The sequence below is a fragment of the Haematobia irritans genome, chromosome 1 (assembly GCF_050003625.1).
Source record: "Haematobia irritans isolate KBUSLIRL chromosome 1, ASM5000362v1, whole genome shotgun sequence".
Lineage (NCBI taxonomy): Eukaryota > Metazoa > Arthropoda > Insecta > Diptera > Muscidae > Haematobia > Haematobia irritans.
This window is the reverse complement of record NC_134397.1, coordinates 112,248,460-112,268,929: the sequence shown is the minus strand read 5'-3', so window position 1 is coordinate 112,268,929 and position 20,470 is coordinate 112,248,460. Positions and strand designations below refer to the sequence as shown.

Genomic DNA, 20,470 nt, shown 5'->3' with positions numbered 1-20,470 from the left:
TCAGCGCTGGATTATCCCACCTCAGTAATGCTGGTGACATTTTTGAGTGTTTCAAAGGTTCTCTAAGTGATTTCACTTGGAACGCGGTTTGGACTCGGCTATAAAAAGAAGATCCCTTTTCATTGAGCTTAACATGGAATCGGGCAGCACTCAGTGATAAGAGATAAGTTCACCAATGTGGTATCACAATGGACTGAATAGTCTAAGTGAGCCTGATACATCGGGCTGCCACCTAACCTAGGAGTTCCAGTCCTCGAGAGACATGATTTCCTCTGGCCACTATGTCGATCGACCTTTCCCCTTTGGTTTTAGTCTAGGGTCACGAACAATTTCGTGACTCACGAGTGAGTTGTGATGGCAACGGCGTGAGTGTGCGTGATTAAGTAACCAAAAGTAGTGCTTGAGCGTGAGTCACAAAAACAAATTCTTCGTGAGTGTGCGTGAGTAAAGAATTTCGGAAAATTACGCTCACGAAAAAATCCCGCACACGGACATAAAACGCTTACAAGATGAATTCATTTTCAATTTAGTGACACCTGGGATGTTAGGAGTTTATTAACGTTTTCGATTTTAATCATTCTCATGTTTTCAAACACGCCCCTAAGGTAAATTAGTCATAAAATTATTCGTGAGGCACGATATTTGTCGTGAGTCACGGTATTTTTCGTGAGTCACGACATTTCGTGCGTGAGTGTGCGTGAATACAATTTTTTTCGAGAGTCCTACCATACAATATCGTGCGTGAGTGTGCGTGAGTGTGCGTGAGTAAAATATTACTCACGCGCACATCTCTACTCAGAACATAGTGACATACGAGAGCACCCTGAGTTGTTTACAGCAACTTAAAAGATTTTTCTCAGCCAAAAAGAAATGGAATTAAATCTTCATGCGATTATTTTTACCACTTTCGATGTGGATTAACTCAACAACGGTGCATCGGTGAAGATAATTCATGTTTTGGCGATGAAGTTCCGTCAAGGAACATTGTTAGTCAATCGTAGTGTGGCCAGCAAACATCCAATATTGCATGAATATTTGACCGTCAAAAACATTTGTTCGTGTTGAATCCAAATCCAACAAAAGTTACTCTTCACCACGACAATGCGAGTTCTCGCACATCGGCTCAAACAACTGCATTTTTGAGCACTTAAAACATAAATTTCATGTCCTGACTTGACACCGAATCGCTTGTTTTCATTCTCGTACGTAAAAAATAAAATGAGAGGTCAATGTTTTCCCACCCCTGAAGAAGCATGTGTGTCGAAAATTGGTTCGAACGCATGCAAAATTGTATAGATCTTAATGGGAGATATTTTGTCGTATATCTAATCGCACTATTCTCGCCAACGAAGGGTTTTCAACTCTATAACGCACATATACACTCTCAAAAGTAAACGTGAACTGTAACACACAATTTAATGCTGAGTCACTAAAATGTTCTTGAGTGAGTCGAGTTTTCGCGAATCTCCAGATTTTTCATGTGCGTGAGTCCTACCAAAAATATCGTGTGTGAGTAAAATATTACTAACCTGGCTCCAAACTCTGGATTCTACCTTAACGGAATGGCCATAAGAACGACTAACGATTAACGTTCATGAAATCGTTAACGTCCATGAACATTTCGTTTTGTTAAAGCCTCTTCATGATTTTGGAGAGTCATTTTTGCTATTAGTACAGGGAGAGATCCTCCTGTTTGTGCTTTAAGAAAATCATAGACTAACAGTTTTTTTCGTTCTTTAAAAACTGGCTTCGCATCTGATTGTAGATCCTATTATTTTCGCCGACGACCTACTTATTTCGTAAGCATTTCAGTGCTTTTTATACACCTTTCTTAAGAGATTGCAGGATTTTAATTTCATTCGCTTAGACAGTGGCAGCCCGATATTTCAAGCTCACTTTGCTGAAACCACGTTGAGAAGCTTTAATACACTAAGAAAGATCACCAGCATTACAGAGAGGTGATAATCCACCGATGAAAAACTTTTTTGCGTTTGGTCGTGTCCGATTTGGAAACTCCATTAGAAACCTGACCCCCAGTGCACTGAAAAAACAGTGAACCCACCAGGAAGAAAACTTTCCGTTAATTTCAGAAAATTTTGAATATTTATAGAAAATTTTAACTAAACAGTATTACAAACGTTGGCATCACGCCGATGTCATAAAAATAAGTAAATATTTTTCGACAAATTCAAGAAAATTTATTAGACATAACTAAGTTTTTTCACTTGTTAAAGAAAATTTTGTAGTTTGAAGGAAAAACTTGGAGTTCAAAATTGCAAGAATGTCTTTAGTGACATACGAAGTTCATGATGGACGCATTTTTGGTAAAATTTACAAATTTAAAGAAATTCTGAACTATTTTGTGGAAGACACGAATTTAGTTTATCTTTATGCTTCATTTGAGTATATTTTTTTCCTCGGTTTTAGTTAATTTAACTAAAGTACACAAAAAATTATTAGAGTAAATGAAACTTTCTCCAAACATAATAATTCCATGAACTAAAATAAAGTTAAATTAGCTTTAGTGAAATAGAGAGTTCACTTTTTTTTGAGTGTGGACCTGTTTAATGACGTACATTATCACCACAGTTCAGTTTGACATTTAAACGACGTTGTGAAATTGTGAACTTTTTTAAAACATTTTTAAATAATCCTTAAATAGATTTTAATTAAAATCTTTAAAGGTGAACGGAGTACAAAGAGTAAGTATTTCATTTGATATCGCTGTAGTGGTAAGCAAATGAAATAATCTGCAAACATCCAACTATTTATTTTGCCAAGAGTTCTCATTATATAAATTTTCTTTTCTGCCCCCCACGCAGTCATGGAAGCCACAAACTTTACAGCTTTAGTTTAATACACATGTCGATGATGAGTCGCTCCTACTACTCGACTGCACAAGCATTTTGTCCACACAAAGTAATTACAAAAGCCTCTATAGGCTCATGCTGTATGGAAGAAATACTTCCGGAATCGTGTCTGAAAACCAACCAACAGCAAGCCATTGTTTCGTAAGAGTATGGAAAATGCTCCAAGCTGTAATTGTGGTTCATTAATTTTACCATACCATTAATTATCCTTTCACACACACGGTCACACACACGGTCACACACACACATACATACACATATGAGTTTATATAGCGGTAAAGATAGCAAAATACAAACACATAGAACCACAGAGACGCTTAACTCACAATGCAATTAATTGCAGCGCGTGCAAAGTGGTCCTTGAGCTTATACTTAAGATTACCAGAACTGCTGGACAACATCTCACTACTCACCTGTTCACGATAGAGCAGACACAAAATCTCCAGACAATGCAAATGGAATTGATGTTCATCCGGTGATGAGATTATAAACAGGACTAAATCCAATATGCCCGACTGGTGCAGAGCCCAAATGACCTGATCATGTACACTGGCATCATTATCGGCCCGACATTCAGCCTCAGGATTTGCGGGCACTTGAAGCACGTTTCGCACCAAAACCAAAATACGTTCAATTAAAAGACTTTGCTCCTCGCTACGCAAAGCCCAATCCTGCAAAAAACAAGATAAAGGGAAGAAATGAAAAAAATGTAAACATAAAAAACGAACCAACGAACGAAAAGAAATGGACCCTGTATTATGGGACAAATATCACATCAGGAATATGTATAGAGTAACGTAGAGGAGATTCAGTTACAACTTCGTATATGGGAGGGACACAATTGACAAGGAGGGATGGTTGAAACGAGAGACAGAGAGAGAGAGAGGAATGACACAATAAAGCCTGTTTGCATGCCACTGCGAATGGAACCACGAGGAGACAAAAGTTGAAAATTAAATTAGATTTTTTTATGTTAGAGTTTAACTAAATCCATTGGAACAGTTTGTTACTGAGACAGTTGTTTTCTAATGTTTGTCCCTTACAACGTTATCAAACAGCGTCAGCGTCATTGGTATCCGAATAGTCGGTTATGCAAACCTATGAAAAGTGTCCATTTATTAGGTTAGGTTAGGTATCTTCAGTCCATTGTCGGAGAAAAGAAATCTCCTTTGATAGGTTTTGAAGCGCTTATAAATGTCATCAATATTTCGGAAAAAAGTTAAACCTCCGCTGAAACGCAAGTGCACGGCCGAAAAAGATTGTTTTTCATATGTTTATGGTTTAAAGATTATTTGAGTTCCAAACTCAAATTTTTAAAATAGTATAACATGTTTGGGACACATATGCTAATACGTTAGAACATATTATCGCCCATGTTCTTCATTTCGATTTAGCTCATTTAGAGAACATTCCGATTGTAAAGGTGTTCTTCAATTCGAATAAAAGCAAAATTTCTCTAAATATTGTAGAGTAAACACAAGTAATCTAAACCAATTAGAATGACAATATATTATAAAACACTAATCCAAAATTGTATTAAAAATCATTTGTTTAACAAATAGAATATGTTTTCATTCTATTTTTTACATTAAAGATCTTTTCGCATAAGAGTACATACAAGAGATCTTTAATAACCCATAGGTCCTGTTAACCTTTACAGTGATTTTCACTAAATGCCCGGAAAAAATCATTTGATAGAAGTTAGAGTTGCCTTAGCTGACTCGAAAGTCAAACCCACTCTAATTTAAGAAAAGGAAATTTGTACCGAAAATAATTACAGTGGATTTTATTATAAAAATAAAAAATAAGAACATGGCTGTATGTTTAGGACTTTTCATTTTCTTAAATATAATATCTCTGGATGCAAACATATATTAATTTAGAAATTCCTATAAACATATATGTGTTTAGAAAGAGAGACCGAGAGAGTAAATAATCGGCGCCTTAAAAATATATACAAAGAAAATGTCATTAAATGTTTTTTTTTTCTACCAGTGTATGGCTAAATCTGGGTAGAAGCTGAATAAATTAATTTTAAAAGACAAAATTTGCTTTGCGTTGGAATATTTCCAGCAAAGTTTTGGTAAGTTTGTATAAATGTTTAATTGTCTTCATGTATATTTTTGCACTTTGAATTTAGCGTTTTGGTGGAAAAGCTGAACATAACAGGTTGGCCGATAAGTCCCCGGTCTAACAAAGAAAAGCACATTTTTTTTGTCAAAATTCGTTTTTATTATTCAACATAATTCCCTTCAACAGCGATACAACGATTATAACGACCTTCCAATTTTTTGATACCATTTTGGTAGTACTCCTTCGGTTTTGCCTCAAAATAGGCCTACTTTTCGGCAATCACCTCTTCATTGCAGCCAAATTTTTTCCCTGCGAGCATCCTTTTGAGGTCTGAGAACAAGAAAAAGTCGATGGGGGCCAGATCTGGAGAATACGGTGGGTGGGGAAGCAATTCGAAGCCCAATTCATGAATTTTTGCCATCGTTCTCAATGACTTGTGGCACGGTGCGTTGTCTTGGTGGAACAACACTTTTTTCTTCTTCATATGGGGCCGTTTTGCCGCGATTTCGACCTTCAAACGCTCCAATAACACCATATAATAGTCACTGTTGATGGTTTTTCCCTTCTCGATAAAAATTATTCCATGCACATCCCAAAAAACAGAGGCCATTACTTTGCCCGCGGACTTTTGATTCTTTCCACGCTTCGGAGACGGTTCACCGGTCGCTGTCCAGTCAGCTGACTGTCGATTGGACTCAGGAGTGTAGTAATGGAGCCATTTTTCATCCATTGTCACATATCGACGGAAAAACTCGGGTGTATTACGAGTTAACAGCAGCAAACACCGCTCAGAATCATCAACACATTGTTGTTTTTGGTCAAATGTGAGCTCGCGCGGCAACCATTTTGCACAGAGCTTCCGCATATCCAAATATTGATGAATGATATGACCAACACGTTCCTTTGATATCTTTAAGGCCTCTGCTATATCGATCAACTTCATTTTACGTTCATTCAAAATCATTTTGTGGATTTTTTTTGATGTTTTCGTCGGTAACCACCTCTTTCGGACGTCCACTGCGTTCACCGTCCTCCGTGCTCATTTCACCACGCTTGAATTTTGCATACCAATCAATTATTGTTGATTGTAGCGTACAGTCGTCAAATTTTGATACGAATCATTTGAAGTTTGGTACTATATAAAAATAATACTAGCGACGTCATCTATGTGTCAGACCGGGGACTCATCAGCCAACCTGTTAGTAACCATTTTAAGGTGAAATATAATATGTTGGTACAATACAAATAATACTTTGTTTGGACCAATCCTGAATATAAATAAATCGCCTTCTGCTTCAAGCACACAGACGAAAAAGACTGTTTTTCATATGTTTGGGTGTAAAAATTATATGTTTGGAACTCAAATTTTTTAACACAATATTTTGAAGTACAAGCATATAATCTTCATAAACTAGCATAACATGTGTGTCCTAAATGTTAATATGTTAGAACATATTATGTTTGGGACATAAAATGTTTGTAAATATAATATGCTTAAATGCAAACATATATTAATTTGGAAATAGCCTATAAACATATATGTGTTTAGAAAGAGAAACCTAGAGAGTACGCTGCAAGTAAAATGATGGAAGTAACCAATTGGCGCCTTAAAAATATATTCACACAAAGAAAGCCTGCAAAAAAATTGGAAGTACTTCTAAAGGCACAACTTTAAAAGCAATTCTAAAAAATGTCCTCCAAAGATGTTCTTTATTTTAACTACTCAGGCAGCTCTTTTAATTCAATTTTTTATAACTCGTATTTCCATAATTTTTTAACTTTTTAGTTTCAAATAGATTAAAAACAGGGCAAGGATTAATAAAATGGTACAAATTATTTAAATTTTGTGAAAAAAATGATAAATCCATTCTAGAAAAATTGCAAATTTTTGGAAATATTTGAGGTCAAAAGTTTTGAACAAAGGTTAGAACGCATTAAAAATCATTAAAAAATATAAAAATTTATTTATTTTGCAAAATATCAAAATAAATAATTTTTTTAATTTACATCCAAAACACTGAATTCGGATCACTCCTTAAGAAGTGAAGCAAATTCAGTGCAATACTGTGAAAATGGTGGACATACGTCCTATGACAAGCCTATGTTAAATTCATCGCTTCTGCGCCAATTTTGCACCACTTCCGGGTCCAAAAAGCCTATTTTCACTACTTTTTTTGTGGCGCTTTTTTGCCCTAAAAAATTGCCCTAAGGTGAAACATAATATGTTTGAACAATACAAACTATATTTTGTTTGGACCAATCCTGAAAATATAACTGCTTGAAGCAAAATGTGTTTGGGGACCCCCAAAAAAACACACACACAGAGAACGGCTGCGATCTACCGCAACCGACCAGTGTATTTTGTAAACACCACTCGTGTTTACAAAATACACACTCGTTTTTTGTTTGCCAAGCGTTGTTACGATTTCGATTGGTTTAAGATTGCAAGACACTGCATACGAACATTGTTTATACTAGTGGTGTTTTTATTCTCGCATTTGTATGAATGTAAAATATCGCATGGTAATTGGTGTCTTACTCACTGCCACCGACATTTTGTGGGTAAGATTGCAATACGAAAAAAAGCCACCGGTTGCAGTTCTCTGTTTGCGGTATATGTTACAGAAGCGATTTTTTTTGAGGGTGTACGCAAAACATATCATGTTTCATCTTAAGCATATTTTCGTAGGGCCCCAAATATTTAGTTCCAGTTGCTAAACTTTATATAGTCTTAAATATTCATTATATTTATACAAATAAAAATATATTGATATTCATTTATGAGCAAATTATTTGTTTGTGAAATTCTTTTGATATTATTGTGTACTTAGACCAAACGTCTGCAACGAATACACAAGCGAATACTTCAAGCACACGCCACACAATTCGAGTAGTAACTTCAGTGTCCATTTCTCAAACGAGTGAAATAGAAACCTTGCACATTGTGAACCAAAACAAATAGAACCCAGTAAAGCAAGCACCCAAAAATGTTTTGAAGTATTCGAATGTAATCGGAATTCCAAATCCATTCGTTTTATAATTTCCATTTCTGTGCAGATGAAGTTATTTCGTTTTCTCAACCATAAGAGTATGCTACACACACATACACACTTGATCGACGATTGTGTTTGGCTTTTGTTTGACAGTTACTTCGTGTCTCATACGAAGTTTCGTCGTTGCTAAAGCAAAGTATTCTATCTTCACTAAAAATGTTTTGATTTACTCGTATCGTGACGATTACTTCAAAACCAAAATATTGAAAAGAACTGTAAAACGATTCCTTTTGAATGTGATGGCTCTGCAATGCTTGACACTGTAATCGCTTTACAGTGGTTTTGTTTTATTCATTAATCGAAGTATTCGAAGTATTCGTGGAGTGTATTGCCTTCACTAGAATATCGATTACTTCGAATAGGCTTGCGCAGGCCTTTGACTTAGACCCTAAATGACAGTGAAGTAGCTTTGTCTCCTCACATGAGAAAGTGAGGAGAACGATAAATTATGACTATAAAAACGTGGATACAGCATACAAATATTTAAAAGGTAAGTAAAAAACAGTATGTTATATTATTTTAAAATGAGTATTAGCCAATAAATATATATTTCGACCAATTTAAATTAATAGTGCATACATCTATAAGCAAAAGTAGCGTCTACACACATAACAAGAAAATATTTCTCGTAGGTATAACAAGAATAATCGGCCATATTGAAGTCATGCAGTTGACTCAAAAGTCGCCACATCGTTTTATAGAAATAATTGTTATAATTATTTTATGTTTTGAAATATGTTTTAAATAGGGAACAATAAAGGGTGATACGGTCAAAATTTGGTCAGTATAAACTTGACGTATTTCTTTCAATTTTTCATTTAAAAAACCTGAACGCACCTCATTTTGAAGGTGTGTGTGTGTGTAGAATGTTGCTCCTATTTTCTTTTTGGAATTCACTCTTCAGTTGTCAAAATGCCGTCCAAGCAAGAAGAGCAGCGTATCAAAATTTTGCTCGCGCATCGCGAAAATCCGAGCTACTCGCACGCAAAGCAGGCAAAATCGCTAAAAGTTGCCAAATCAACCGTTACAAATGTAATTAAAGTGTTTGGGGAACGTTTGTCGACAGCCAGGAAGTCTGGATCGGGGGGAAATCGAAAACCGGAAGCCGCTGAGACGACAAAGAGAGTTGCCGGCAGTTTCAAGCGAAACCCTAACCTCTCTCTCCGAGATGCCGCAAATAAGCTGGGTGTATCGTATACAACCGTGCATCGAGCCAAAAAACGAGCCGGACTATCGACTTACAAGAAGGTAGTGACTCCAAATCGCGATGATAAACAAAATACGACGGCCAAAGCGCGATCCCGGAGGCTGTACACGACGATGCTGACGAAGTTTGTCTGCGTGGTAATGGACGACGAAGCCTACGTCAAAGCCGACTACAAGCAGCTTCCGGGACAGGAGTTTTATACGGCAAAAGGAAGGGGAAAGGTAGCAGATATTTTCAAGCACATAAAACTGTCAAAGTTCGCAAAGAAATATCTGGTTTGGCAAGCCATCTGTACCTGTGGCTTGAAAAGCAGCATTTTCATAGCTTCCGGGACTGTCAACCAAGAAATTTACGTGAACGAGTGTTTGAATAAACGTATGCTGCCTTTCCTGAAGAAACACGGTTGTTCCGTACTGTTTTGGCCGGATTTGGCATCTTGCCATTACGGTAAAAAGGCCATGGAGTGGTACGCCGCCAACAACGTGCAGGTGGTTCCCAAGGACAAGAACCCTCCCAACACGCCAGAGCTCCGCCCAATTGAGAAATACTGGGCTATTGTCAAGCGGAACCTAAAGAAGACCAAAAAAACTGCTAAGGACGAGCAGCAGTTCAAGGCAAACTGGCTTTCTGCGGCGAAGAAGGTGGACAAGGTGGCTGTACAAAATCTGATGGCAGGTGTCAAGCGTGAGGCCCGGCAATTCGGATTTGGAAAAGCGAAAGCCAAACTGAATATTTTTCCTGAATTTTATACTAATTGAACTTGAAAAATAAATTTAATTTGATTTTTTAAATAAACGATTTCACCAATTTACACGCGTTTTCCCTTGACCAAATTTTGACCGTATCACCCTTTACCATATCATGCACTTTGGCTACAATTTCTGTTGTTGTTACTGTTTTTGGACGTCCACTACGTGGTTCATCTTCAATGCTTGTACGACCACGTTTAAATTCAGCAACCCAATTTTTTACTGTTGCATATCAAGGAGCACTTTCACCTAACACATTCACCATATCATTATGAATTTCTTGTCCGGATAAACCTTTTTTATGTAAATATTTAATGACAGCACGCATATCTAATTTTTCCATTGTAAAAAATTACGGATGCGTCTTTTTTGAACACCTGTTTCTATATGAAGGAGTTGCCAGATCGAAACAAAATTTAATATGTGTTCATAACAGAGATGGCAGTTTCCAAAACACTTAACTTTATTCTGTTTATACCGCGCTTTTTGTGCTAGGCTAAGAAGTGTCCGAACTGCCCTCGTACACTAACATCAAGCACATATAAAATAACATCGTATACGGTTCGGAATTAAATCATGTACAGAACGTTCTTGAAACAAGCGTGGTAGGATTATATTCAAGAATAAAAAAGATTGATCTAATCCTTGATTCCACTTAAAAAAATTTAGTTTTGGCTTAATCTAAGCGCTTTAATATAAGCTTAAATGTGGATTGAATCAAGTACACCCTCAAAAAAAATCGCTTCTGTAACATATACCCCAAACACATTTTGCTTCAAGCGTATATATTTTCAGTATTGGTCCAAACAAAATATTGTTTGTATTATTCAAACATATTATGTTTCACCTTAGGGCATACACTTGTAAAATGTTAGGTTAGGTGGTAGCCCGATGTATTAGGCTCACTTAGACTATTAAGTCCATTGTGATACCACATTGGTGAACTTCTCTCTTATCACTGAGTGCTGCCCGATTCCATGTTAAGCTCAAAGACAAGGGACCTCCTTTTTATAGCCGAGTCCGAACGGCGTTCCACATTGCAGTGAAACCACTTAGAGAAGTTTTGAAACCCTCAGAAATGTCACAAGCATTACTGAGGTGTTCGGTCTAAGTAGGAATCGAACCCACGACCTTGTGTATGCAAGGCGAGCATGCAAACCATTGCACTACGGTGGCTCCCAACACTGGCAAAAAAAATTTAATGAAATTTTCTTTGTGTGGATATAGTTTTAAGGCGCCAATTGGTTACTTCCATTATCTTACTTGCAGCGTACTCTCTAGGTCTCTCTTTCTAAGCACATATATGTCTATATGCTATTTCTAAATTAATATATGTTTGCATCTAAGCATATTATATTTACAAACATTTAATGTCCCAAACATGTTATGCAAGTTTATGAACATTATATGCTTGCACGAAAAAATATTGTGTTAAAAATTTGAGTTCCAAACATATAATTTTTACACCCAAACATATGAAAAGGTCTTTTTCGTCCGTGTACAGATTAGGATTAACCCTAGCTTTAGCACTATATACAAATGTAAATATTTCATTTTTGACACTCTTGCCATTTCAACAATATTTATCCGATTTTTATGAAATTTGGACTCAGTGGCTAATTTTTCGTGCTCTTTCATAAAAGGCATAAAAGAAATAGCCAACGATTGTATAGGTTCACCGATAATGTGTCTACAATGCTCAATTTGTTTTTTGTAATTGGTTTAGAGCCGTTAAAACAAGATTCACGAAAAATTTTCATTTTTTCGCTCCATTTTTACTAACCTACCTGTCTAATTCAGACAGTTCACCGTCGTTTTCCATATGATATTCCCCCACTTCATTCTCATGTAAATCGGAGTAAAATTTGGCCTCTGTGGTCATATGTGTATAAATCGGACTAAAGATATACATGGAGCTATATCTAAATCTGAACAGATTTCAACCAAATTTGGCAAGCATAGTAAGAATATTAATTCTACTCTCTGTTCAAAATTTCACGTAGATCGGAGCAAAACTTTGATATGGGAGCTATATCTAACTCTGAGCCGATTTCAATAATGTCGAACAGATAATGTTCAGAAACAACAATATTCTTTCTGTAGCGAATATCAGACTGCAAAACAAACATAAAAAAGCGGTTATGAAGTTAAAAATAACAAAGGGAACAAAATATTTACATATGTAAATAGTGGCAGATAATGTAGAAAAACATTGGTGCCTACGCTAGGGTTAAATAGAACTTCACTAGGCTTGAATCAAGCACTACCCGTATTTAAAGGAAGAACAAGCACGATTGAAAATTTCGAAAATGAAGTAATCTGTTCTTAATATTTTCGAGATTAAATTAAGAATTTTGTACTTGGATTTAGAAAATCCTTACGTACCGTACTTTTGACACCGCTACGGCTTGAATCAACGGCTTGGGTGCATGTCTTTCGTAATCTATATCTTTTTTCCTCTATACTTTCACGCTCTCTCTCTGACATTTCTAAACATATATATGTTTATACGAAATTTCTAAATTAATATATGTTTGCACCCAAAGACATTATATTTAAGAAAATGAAATAAACAATATCTTTCGTCCGTGCAGCAAAAAAAAATTGTATGTTGTTCCACAAACACTCTTTTTGAGGGCATCCCTGAAAGTCTTCAACTTCGATTCGATCAGAGAAGATGTGATTTACGAATCCAAAAAACAAAACCGGTTCCTTGTAGTTAATACACAATATCACCTACAACATTAGACCATGTTATTGGCATTAGTTGCTGATGGTGGTACAACCCTGCCATGATTTTTCCGTTTTTTTTTTGGCTTTTTCTAAGTAGAAAAACAAACTTATGCAAATCCTTCGAATTACATCAAATTCTGTAAAATAAATGAAACGAATGAATTCCAACTAAGGCAGCAGAGTAAGCTCCGCGACAACCAACCAACCAGCTATCTAAGTTCACTTAATACAGGACACACGAATAAATCGTAAATGAACGGAGCAGAGCATAGTAGCAATAATGGTATACGTCGACAACAACAAAAAACGAATAAAATAAAATTAAATTTAAAACTTTCTATAAATTGAAATTTATCTTCTGGAATTATAGCGATGGCAATATTAAGATGGCACCAAATAACACCAAAATAAACCTCTCAATTTCCTTCATTGACATTTTCAATGGGAAAACGATAAAGGACGAGAAGGTAGCAATGAAATTGACAAGCGGAAAATTATATAGAGCGGGGTGGGCTAGAGAGGACCTAAGGTAACAGAAATGAGAAGTTCATTAAATGTTCCACAATATTGACAGTATTTTTTTAGGTAACCAAAAAAACAAGGAATTTCGGGTGTGGGAATATATGAGACTCCAATTCAATTCAAGGAATTTTCAGTTTAGGGATTTTCGTTTTCATCATGATGGAATGTCTTAGCTGTCTTTTTTTTTGGCGAGGAGAAACATTACACAGCTTCATGACGTGTGAGGATAATTGTAGAATTTTTAATTAGATTCTTTCAAAATTCAATTCGTAAATAGCAATTATGTAAATTAAGTAATATTTTTCTCACAATTAGGAACTTTATTACTTGTTTCTGAGAATTCCAGGAAACGTGTTTCACGGAGTTTTTAGTTAATATTAGATGAACTTTATAGACAAAAGACAAAGTCTTTTCAATTGTTATTGACAAAGCGGAAGAAAATTGTGTTCCACAGTACACTGAAAAATATATTCAAGTGATATTAAAGAATATAGAACCTTAATTATAGGATTCGCAATTTACAAAATATAAAGGACAAATTTCTTTATAATAATGACATTTTAATTAAAACAAAGTTTACAATCTTTACTTCATTTTTTTTTTAATTAAATTTAGGACACAAATTTTGTAAATTTGCGTCCCTCCGTTAAAGTCTCATGTCTTTGAACTGAGGAAAATTTTCCTTAAAATAAAGAAACACATATTTGATTCAAAGAAATCGTCCTTACATTAACTGAAATATTGAATCTTTGGATTTAAGACAATAAAGCTTCAAATATAGGCTAAGACTTATTTTGAGGATTTAGCATCTTTGGTTTAAAGTTTTTTTTTGGAATTAAGATAACATTTTTACTTCGAGGTATCCGCTATAATTTGGATTTTTAAATTGGCATTTGTTTGTACGTGAATAGCTTTATTAATATACCGCGAAAAACAAAATTCAATAAATGATACTGAATGCTAATTTTAATTTTATTGATCCTAGATTTAAGGCCAGATAGGTCGCTAAATAATGTGTTTATTTTAAAGAAGCCGCATCTTTGGCTCAGAATCAATACCAAAATCCTTAAGAGAAGTTCAAAATCTTTGGATCCAAGTAACTTTTTTTTTTTGAGTGTATTGCTGAAGAAGGCCTAGAAGCAGTGTTTCCAGTATTTGGGGATTTTTTCCCCCAATTTGGGATATTTGTTTGTGGATTGGAACGAAATTTTTGATTTGGGGAGACTAGGCCACCAGTAATGATGCACTGAAAAAACAATGAACCCACCAGGAAGAAAACATTTAGTTTATTTTAGAAAAATTTTTATATTTTTAGAAAATTTTAACCAAACAGTATTACAAACGATGACATCACGCCGATTTCACAAAAATAAGTAAATATTTTTCGACAAATTCAAGAAAATTTATTAGACATAATTATTTTTTTCCACTTGTTAAAGAAAATTTTGTAATTTGAAGGAAAAATTGGAGTTGCAAGAATGTCTTTAGTGACATACGAAGTTCATGATGGACGAATTTGTAAAATGTACAAATTTAAAGAAATAATGAACTATTTGGTGAGAAGTACGAATTTAGTAAAACTTTTTACTTCATTTTTGTACAATTTTTTCCCGTTTTTTAGTTCATTTAACTAACGTACGCAAAAAATTATTAGAGTAAACGAAACTTTCTCCATATATAATAATTCCATGAACTAAAACAAAGTTAAATTGGCTTTAGTGAAATAGAGAGCTCACTTTTTTTTTTGAGTGTGCGAAAAAATCTTTCCTTTGTTGCCTTTGGAGCACCTGCTCGCAGCAGGTGCTCCAAAGCAAAATATTTTTGTTGAGACACAACAAAAATATTTTGCTTACAATCCGGGCAAATGGCACATAACATACTGAAAATAACAACTATGGAATAGGGTCAAGTCAAATATATAAAGCAATATCAAAAAATGTACTTGCTTGAAGGAAAATGTTTTTAGAGCATCAACGTAACAATGGAGTTATTGAGAGGCGAGTTCGACCGAGCTATTTAACGCCTGTCGACTATTTTCTATGAGGCTATGTTAAAGCTCATGTCTATACATGCAAAGAAAAAACGTTGTGAAAACGTGGACCGAAAGTTTTTCTTTTGTTAGATTTTCTTGAATTTCTTCGAAAATTTCAAACTGTTATCATCAAAAAAAAAATTTTGTTTTGTTACAAAAATTTTTTGACTGCCATAAAAAATAATTTTTAACCCAAACCCACAGTCCATTTCGTCTATACCAAGCACTTTTCTTTTCTGACTCTAAGTCTTAAATAAGACTCATTTTGAAGTTTCATAGTCAAAATGTAATATAGTGGTATGTAATGTAGAACTTCTTTTCGGAATTTTTCGAACATTTTTGGAATATATGTAAAAAAACTAACTTTTTGGTATTATTGGTATGCAAGGCGGCACGGTGCCCCACTAAATGTATGTTTCTGTTAAATAAAGTTTGTTTAATCGGCTCGTGGGCGCCGAAACCGATGCTATATAAATATAACTGTTTGACTGCTGATGTCAATAACAGCTACGTAGCCCATTGGATAGCGTGTTGCAGAGTAGAGGTGTGCACGTGACACGAAATTATCGTGACTCACGAACATTTTCGTGATTCGTGCGTGAGTCACGCTCATGAAAACAGCGTGAGTGTGCGTGAGCGTGATTAACAAACCAAAATATCGTGCGTGAGCGTGAGTCACGAAAATAATATCTTCGTGATTGTGCGTGAGTAACGAATTACACTCACGAAAATATTCCCGCTCACCAACATAAAACGCTTAAGAGTTAAATTCAATTACAATGTTAGTGACACCTGGGATGTTAAGAGTTTAATAACACTCTCGATTTTAATAATGCTCATGTTTTCCGACACTTAGGTAAGATAAATTAATCATAAAATTATTCGTGAGTCACGATATTTTTCGTGAATCACGATATTTTTCGTGAGTCACGGTATTTTTCGTGATTCACGACGTTTTCGTGCGTGAGTGTGCGTGAGTACAAATTTTCTTTTCGTGAGTGTGCGTGAGCGTGAGTACTACCTCAAAATATCGTGCGTGAGTATGATTTTTCAGTCGTGAGTGTGCGTGAGCGTGAGTAAACTATTACTCACGTGCACACCTCTATTGCAGAGAACGGCAGCGACCTACCGCAACCGACCAGTGTGTTTAGTAAACGCCAATATTTGCAATCTTAAATCACCAATTGGTAAAAAAAATTCAACCACCAATATCCAATGTTTGTTAGTATGAGTGTTGGTCTCTCGAAAACAACCGCTTGTTCGGCAAAAAGCTATTGTCGCTTTTTCCCTGCTTATATACGAGGGCAGTTCGGAAAATTCTTAGCCTAGCACAAAAAGCGCGGTATAAACAGAAAAAAAGTTAAGTGTTTCTCTGTTATGAACACATGTTGAATTTTGTTTCGATCTGGCAACTCCTTCATATAGAAACAGTTGTTCAAAAAAGACCCATCCGAATTTTTTTTACAATGGGAAAATTAGAAATGCGTGCTGTGATTAAATATGTACATAAAAAAGGTTTATCGGGACAAGAAATTCATAATGATATGGTGAATGTGTTAGGTGAAAGTGCTCCTTCATATGCAACAGTAAAAAATTGGGTTGCTGAATTTAAACGTGGTCGTAGAAGCATTGAAGATGAACCACGTGGTGGACGTCCAAAAACAGCAACAACAACAGAAATTGTAGCCAAAGTGCATGATATGGTATTAAATGATCGACGAATAAAAGTGCGTGAAATTGCTAATATCATGGGCATCTCAAATGATCGAGTGCATTTAATTTTGCATGAAGAACTACAGATTAAAAAGCTTTCTGCAAGATGGGTGCCGCATTTGTTAACAGTCGATCAAAAACGCACAAGCATGGACATTTCCCAAGCTTGTTTGGATCGTTTTAAGCAAAATAAAATTGATTTTAGGCGTCGTTGTATAACTGTTAATGAGACATCTATACTCCAGAGACAAAAGAACAATCCAAACAATGGACTGAAGCTGGAGGAAGTGCCCCAAAGAAGGCAAAAACAATTCAATCGGCTGGTAAGGTTATGGCTACGTTTTTTTGGGACTTCAAAGCTATTTTATTGATTGACTATCTGCAAAAGGTTAAAACAATAAATTCAGAGTACTATTGCAACCTTTTGAATCAATTAAATGTACAAATTCGAGAGAAACGTCCTGGCTTACAACACAGAAAAATAATTTTTCATCAAGACAACGCACCAGCGCACAAGAGTGCTTTAACAATGGCTAAAATCAACGAATTAAAGTACGAGTTGCTTGACCACCCACCTTATTCTCCTAAGGACTAAATGTATTCAGGAGATTATATTGAAAAATAAAAATATTTTTGAAAAACTAACTATTCTCTTTCATTGATAGCCTAAGAAGTTTCCGAACCGCCCACGTAAGCACTCCACATGTGCAGGCGGTTATTTTGGTATAGAATAATGAATTCAAAAAGTACAAAAGACCCTTTTTTATAAATGCATATAATGTACCATTTCATTACATCCAATTCAGCACCATAAAGTAATCTATTAAATAGTCGATAGACTATATTGGGCATTACCAGTTGATAATTAAATCGATAAGAAAGACGCTGTCACTCTCACAGAAAAAAATGAGAGGAATTGAAAAAAGTGATCATTTAATTTTGGTATCTAAAAGTAAGGTACAAAATAGTTTCCCGAGCAAAGTTTAACAAAACAAACAAGAAACAAGCAATTAAGTTCTTACTTTGGTTTTGATGCTTACGCGTAATGAATAAAAAGATATTATGCTTGTCGTAATAACAGTTGTTCCCTTGGTTCCAAAGCATTTGGCTGTTCACGGAGTGCTGGTGCATTCAAAAGGAAGGAAATTCAAAAACGCAAGTTAAAATTTTTCCATAAAATTCCATTACATATCAGTTTAATATTCTAATTTCATATTTATATTCTAATTTCAGAAGCATCGTCGACATTTCCTAACAGAATTATTATTCAACCGTCGAACTGAACGGACGTGTTTTCTAATAGCGGAGGATTTCATCGTAATAAGTACTTATTAAGAATTTCACGTGTGGTGGAAATAATAAACCACCATGCAGCGAAATTCAAAGTCATCCACTGGGTTGCTAACTTCAGGGCCCAGTGGACGGGTAACGACTGAAGTTATAAATTTGGGCAGCGACCAAGAGTCAGGCCCAATTAGTCGACCTGTAGACGGGTCGACTGGCGGTGACACTTTGGCAAGTCGAACCTTTTCTAAGGTGACGACATCAAAAGGAGGCAATCCCTCTCGAAAGAGATTCAAGGAACGAAGAAATGCTTTGTTTATCCTAAAGAAATTAGGATCAGTCGACCCAAGCACGTTGTCGGCTAAGCAAAGCGATTCCTTAAAATGGGCTCAAGGAATTCTTGAAGCTGGAAAAAGGGAACGATCAACGGATGAGCTACCATCCTCTAAACGGGATCAAAGATCGTTTGCCTCAGTTGCAAAAGACAGCCTTGTGATGGCTATTATTAATAAAGGAGCATTGGACGGTATGATTCCAAGGCAAAAATGGGGGGAAATTGAGAACGCGATGTCTGGTGTCTACTCAGAGGTGCGAAAAAAGTTTCCCGGACCAAGTCCTCGACGGCAAGATGCTGGATGGTATCAAGGACGATATAAGTTAATAGCTTTTGCAGACCAGAGGTCTATGGATTGCTTTAAAGCTGCATTGATGCTAATTGGTGAAGTTTGGGAAGGAGCCGCTTTGGAGTTAGTCGATAAAAAAGACATACCGGCTAAACCTAGAGCACATGCATGGATACCGGCAAACCCTCCTGATCCTGAGTCAATACTAGAGAGACTAAAAGAATGTAACCCAGATCTTCCAACCGCCGATTGGAAGGTTGGTCGTTTGGATGAGGTGGATGGACCAAGACGACATGCGGTGTTTATATTAAACATAGAGTCGCTGCCACATCTAGCCCAGACCCAAGGACGCGTAAGTTATGGCTTTCATGATATCCATATGAAGGTATACAAAAGCGATCAGTCAAAGGATACCGAAACGGACAAGCCTCCGGTAGAGTCAGCAGTGAAAAATTCTCCTAGCGAAGCCGAAGGAGACATAAAACCTGCAGACTATGGCGAAAATCATATGCGGGAAGTTTCTACAGGCTCAAGCCTCACCAAAGCTGAACCGCGGATTGTTGCGAGAGTCACCGAGATCTGTGAAGAGGAAGCCCTTGATGACTCAATTGAAGCGGCTGATGTGACGGTGGTTGAAAATTTGGATGGTTCTACGGTTCCTCCAGATAAATCTTCACCATTGTAAGGCCGCTTGTGCTGCCTTAAAAGTTCTGCTGATGGAAGGAGACATAGAAATGGTTCTTATTTAAGAACCATACATATAACATATAAGAACAAGATCTGTGAATTAAGCACTCCGGGTTTCAAACTTTTGCATAATACCGGTAACGATATAAATCGAGCATGTATAATTGCTAAAAACGAACTAAACTTGTTTCTGCTTCCTTCATTGAGCAATGCAGACACTGTCGTAGCCAGTCTAGAGATATCCACATGCAAATATTGGGTATCTTCGGTCTACATGGGACATGATAGGGATATGCCACCCTGTGCCGTTAAGACCTTAGATGAGGAGTCACTAAAAACAAAGACAAAACTCATTATGGGATGCGATGCAAATGCACATCATAGTATTTGGGGAAGTAGTGATACTAATGCAAGGGGAGAGTCGCTAATAGAGTTTATTTTGCGTACTAACCTGGTAGTTTGCAATAAGGGAGATGCACCAACCTTCGTCACCAGGAACAGACAAGAGGTTTTGGACGTAACGTTGACCTCTCCGGAACTGAATGATAAGATATCTGAGTGGCAAGTTCTCAGATCATCGCTACATCAGTTTCAGATTGGCTGTTCGTACTTCAAAGACCATATTTCCGCCAAATGTTAGGAAAGCTGATTGGAATAGGTATAGGGAATCGTTCAATTTGATGATACCGGAAGTGCCGGAGACAAATATGAGCACTGTGCAAGATATCGAACACGCAGTGGAGCGGATTACTAAGGCCTTCAACATTTCACTGAAAGCTGCATGCCCTAGAGGAAAGCCAAGGGGAAAAAATCGGCCACCATGGTGGACTACGGAGTTAAGTAATATGAGGAAATCCCGCAGGAAGCTCTTTAACAAAGCAAAGTCCACAAGAGCTCCGGAGGATTGGGACACTTAAAAGATGA

The 20,470-nt window shown here is 36.3% G+C and overlaps 1 protein-coding gene across 1 annotated transcript in view; it reads right to left on the bottom strand.

The window, feature by feature from the left end:
* timeout (circadian regulator timeout) overlaps positions 1-20,470 on the bottom strand; it is a 1,081,463-nt gene that overhangs the window by 964,153 nt on the left and 96,840 nt on the right. The window contains exon 3 of the mRNA XM_075291454.1: positions 3,284-3,541. Coding sequence (XP_075147569.1) covers positions 3,284-3,541 — 258 coding nt within the window. The remainder of the gene's footprint in view (positions 1-3,283; positions 3,542-20,470) is intronic.